Source organism: Formica exsecta, unplaced genomic scaffold (genome assembly GCF_003651465.1).
Source record: "Formica exsecta isolate Colony F162 unplaced genomic scaffold, ASM365146v1 scaffold116, whole genome shotgun sequence".
NCBI lineage: Eukaryota > Metazoa > Arthropoda > Insecta > Hymenoptera > Formicidae > Formica > Formica exsecta.
The window spans coordinates 1,500,208-1,502,250 of NW_021848499.1; the positions used below are offsets into that span (position 1 = coordinate 1,500,208).

Here is a 2,043-nt window from a genome sequence, read left to right on the forward strand (position 1 = left end):
TATATATATATATATATTTCACAATATACACAAAATACACGTTTCATTAGATCGTACCTATTATATGCATTATATCGTTCACTTAATTGAAAAAAATTCAATTTTTTCAAGTGGATGATCGTAGAAAGAAAAGATTTCTTACATTAATTTACATAATTACAATAAGAAAACGCATTTCCTTATCTAAGGATAGCTGTTAAGATTAAGATAGCTGTGCTGCCGTTAAACATTTTTCTTAAAATATATATCATCAAGCATATGTTGTAATATAAAGATGCGACATTATCGTCGTTTATTATTGTCAGAACATCAATACACGAATGTAAAAAATATACGTTAGTATTAATTGATCCACGGATTATACTTGAATTACTATCTCTTATTGTTCGTGATGTCGACTTTTGAATTGAATCCGACGGACAATCGTGTTGTGATATTCGTTTTTTTAGATTAAATTACATAATTATTTTTATTGTTCTTAATTTAATACATAAAAAAAATATTTCACTTAATCGTTAAATGTATCCTTCTAAACAAAAAGTTTATCATTAAAAGCAGCAGAAAATATTTGATAATTCTCTGTATAATTGTTATTATTTTAAAATACTAGTTTGGATATATTATTTGCTTATTGTTATTGCATCTATTTTGTTAACTAATTACTATTTTTTTTTGCAGGGAAATATAGGGCGACTGGCGCAGGATCACACGCCAGCACGAATCTTACAAAGTTCCTGACGATTTTAACGATACTCAGGTTGCATTTGTTGTTAACTTAAAATGCACATTCGCAATGTTAAAAAATTATTTTGTATATTATTATTTTAATAAATTATTTTTGCATTGAAAGAGAATTCTTCGCGATACGATGAAAATATTAAATAAATATATTTTTGTGAAACATACGTATTTTATAAAGCAGGCAAAGCTTAATTACCAGGTATATAAATATGAAACCGGAATTTTTGTATAGAAAATAATAATTATGTATGTGTGCGTATGTGTATATAGAAGATGTAAATATATTTTACGTAAATTTCCAAAATTTTAATTATAAACTAGAAATTACAATCATGCCTATTGTGATAGTTTTTGTACATAAAGGATTTTATTAATCTGCACAAAATATTACAAGCTTAAAACAAAAAATGTACTTTACAAAGTACTAATGAAAGTAGGAAAGAGTTAATGCAATATTGAATGCTCCATGAATAATATATCAGAAGACAAAATTATTATGGCATGGGGATCTGATTGCTATATTTGCCATTACAATACGTTTATTACATTCGTATAAGGAAGAGAGAGAAAGAGAATGCGAGTTTACTGCACAAAAAAATCTCGCCTAAAGAAATGCGTTCCTCTTATAATACTGTTCGTAACATATGATCGCATTACACAAATGCTAATAAGAATTAAAATTGATAGGATATACATATAATATTCAGAAGAAAGACAAATCTCGTAAAAGAACGATTTGGCCATTAAAGTAAAAATTGACTTTAAATTATATATATAAGATTAAATACATATTATATATAGTACATAGAATATTATATATTACATAAAATATATAGTATATTAGTTTTATATATGTGTGTATATAATATATTCGGAGAGAGAGCCAAATCTGCGAAGAGCATGTATTGCAAATTGTGCGCTATATACTATATTAAAAGAACTTCAGCAGCTAATAATGATCTGTCATTTCTCAGTTAGCGTTGACAAAGATGCAATAAAAAAAGTGAGCAGTTTTTGCATGACTATATGTAACAACAAATGCTGCAAAAATTAAACAAAAGTTTTTGGCGTTTTGGCGCTAGTATATTATGACGAAAGAACTGCTCGTTTTCTGATACTTTTCTGCCTACACTAACTGAAATGACAGACTGGTCGTCTGCTGTCGAAGTTTCGCCAACATGATATATAGCGCATAATTTGCAATATGTGATCTTTGCAGATTTGGCTATATCTGAATTCATTTACATGATATCTATAGAATCGAGATTTTTTTCTTTACAAAAATCGCCGAGAAGAAAATTT

At 27.3% G+C, this 2,043-nt stretch overlaps 1 protein-coding gene across 1 annotated transcript in view; it reads left to right on the top strand.

Annotated features, from left to right (window-relative positions):
* Positions 1 to 943, top strand: part of LOC115239443 — a 6,577-nt gene extending 5,634 nt beyond the window's left edge. The window contains exon 5 of the mRNA XM_029813962.1: positions 679 to 943. Within this exon, the coding sequence (XP_029669822.1) occupies positions 679 to 779 (101 nt within the window). The 3' untranslated portion in view covers positions 780 to 943. The remainder of the gene's footprint in view (positions 1 to 678) is intronic.
* The last annotated feature ends 1,100 nt before the right edge of the window (positions 944 to 2,043 follow it).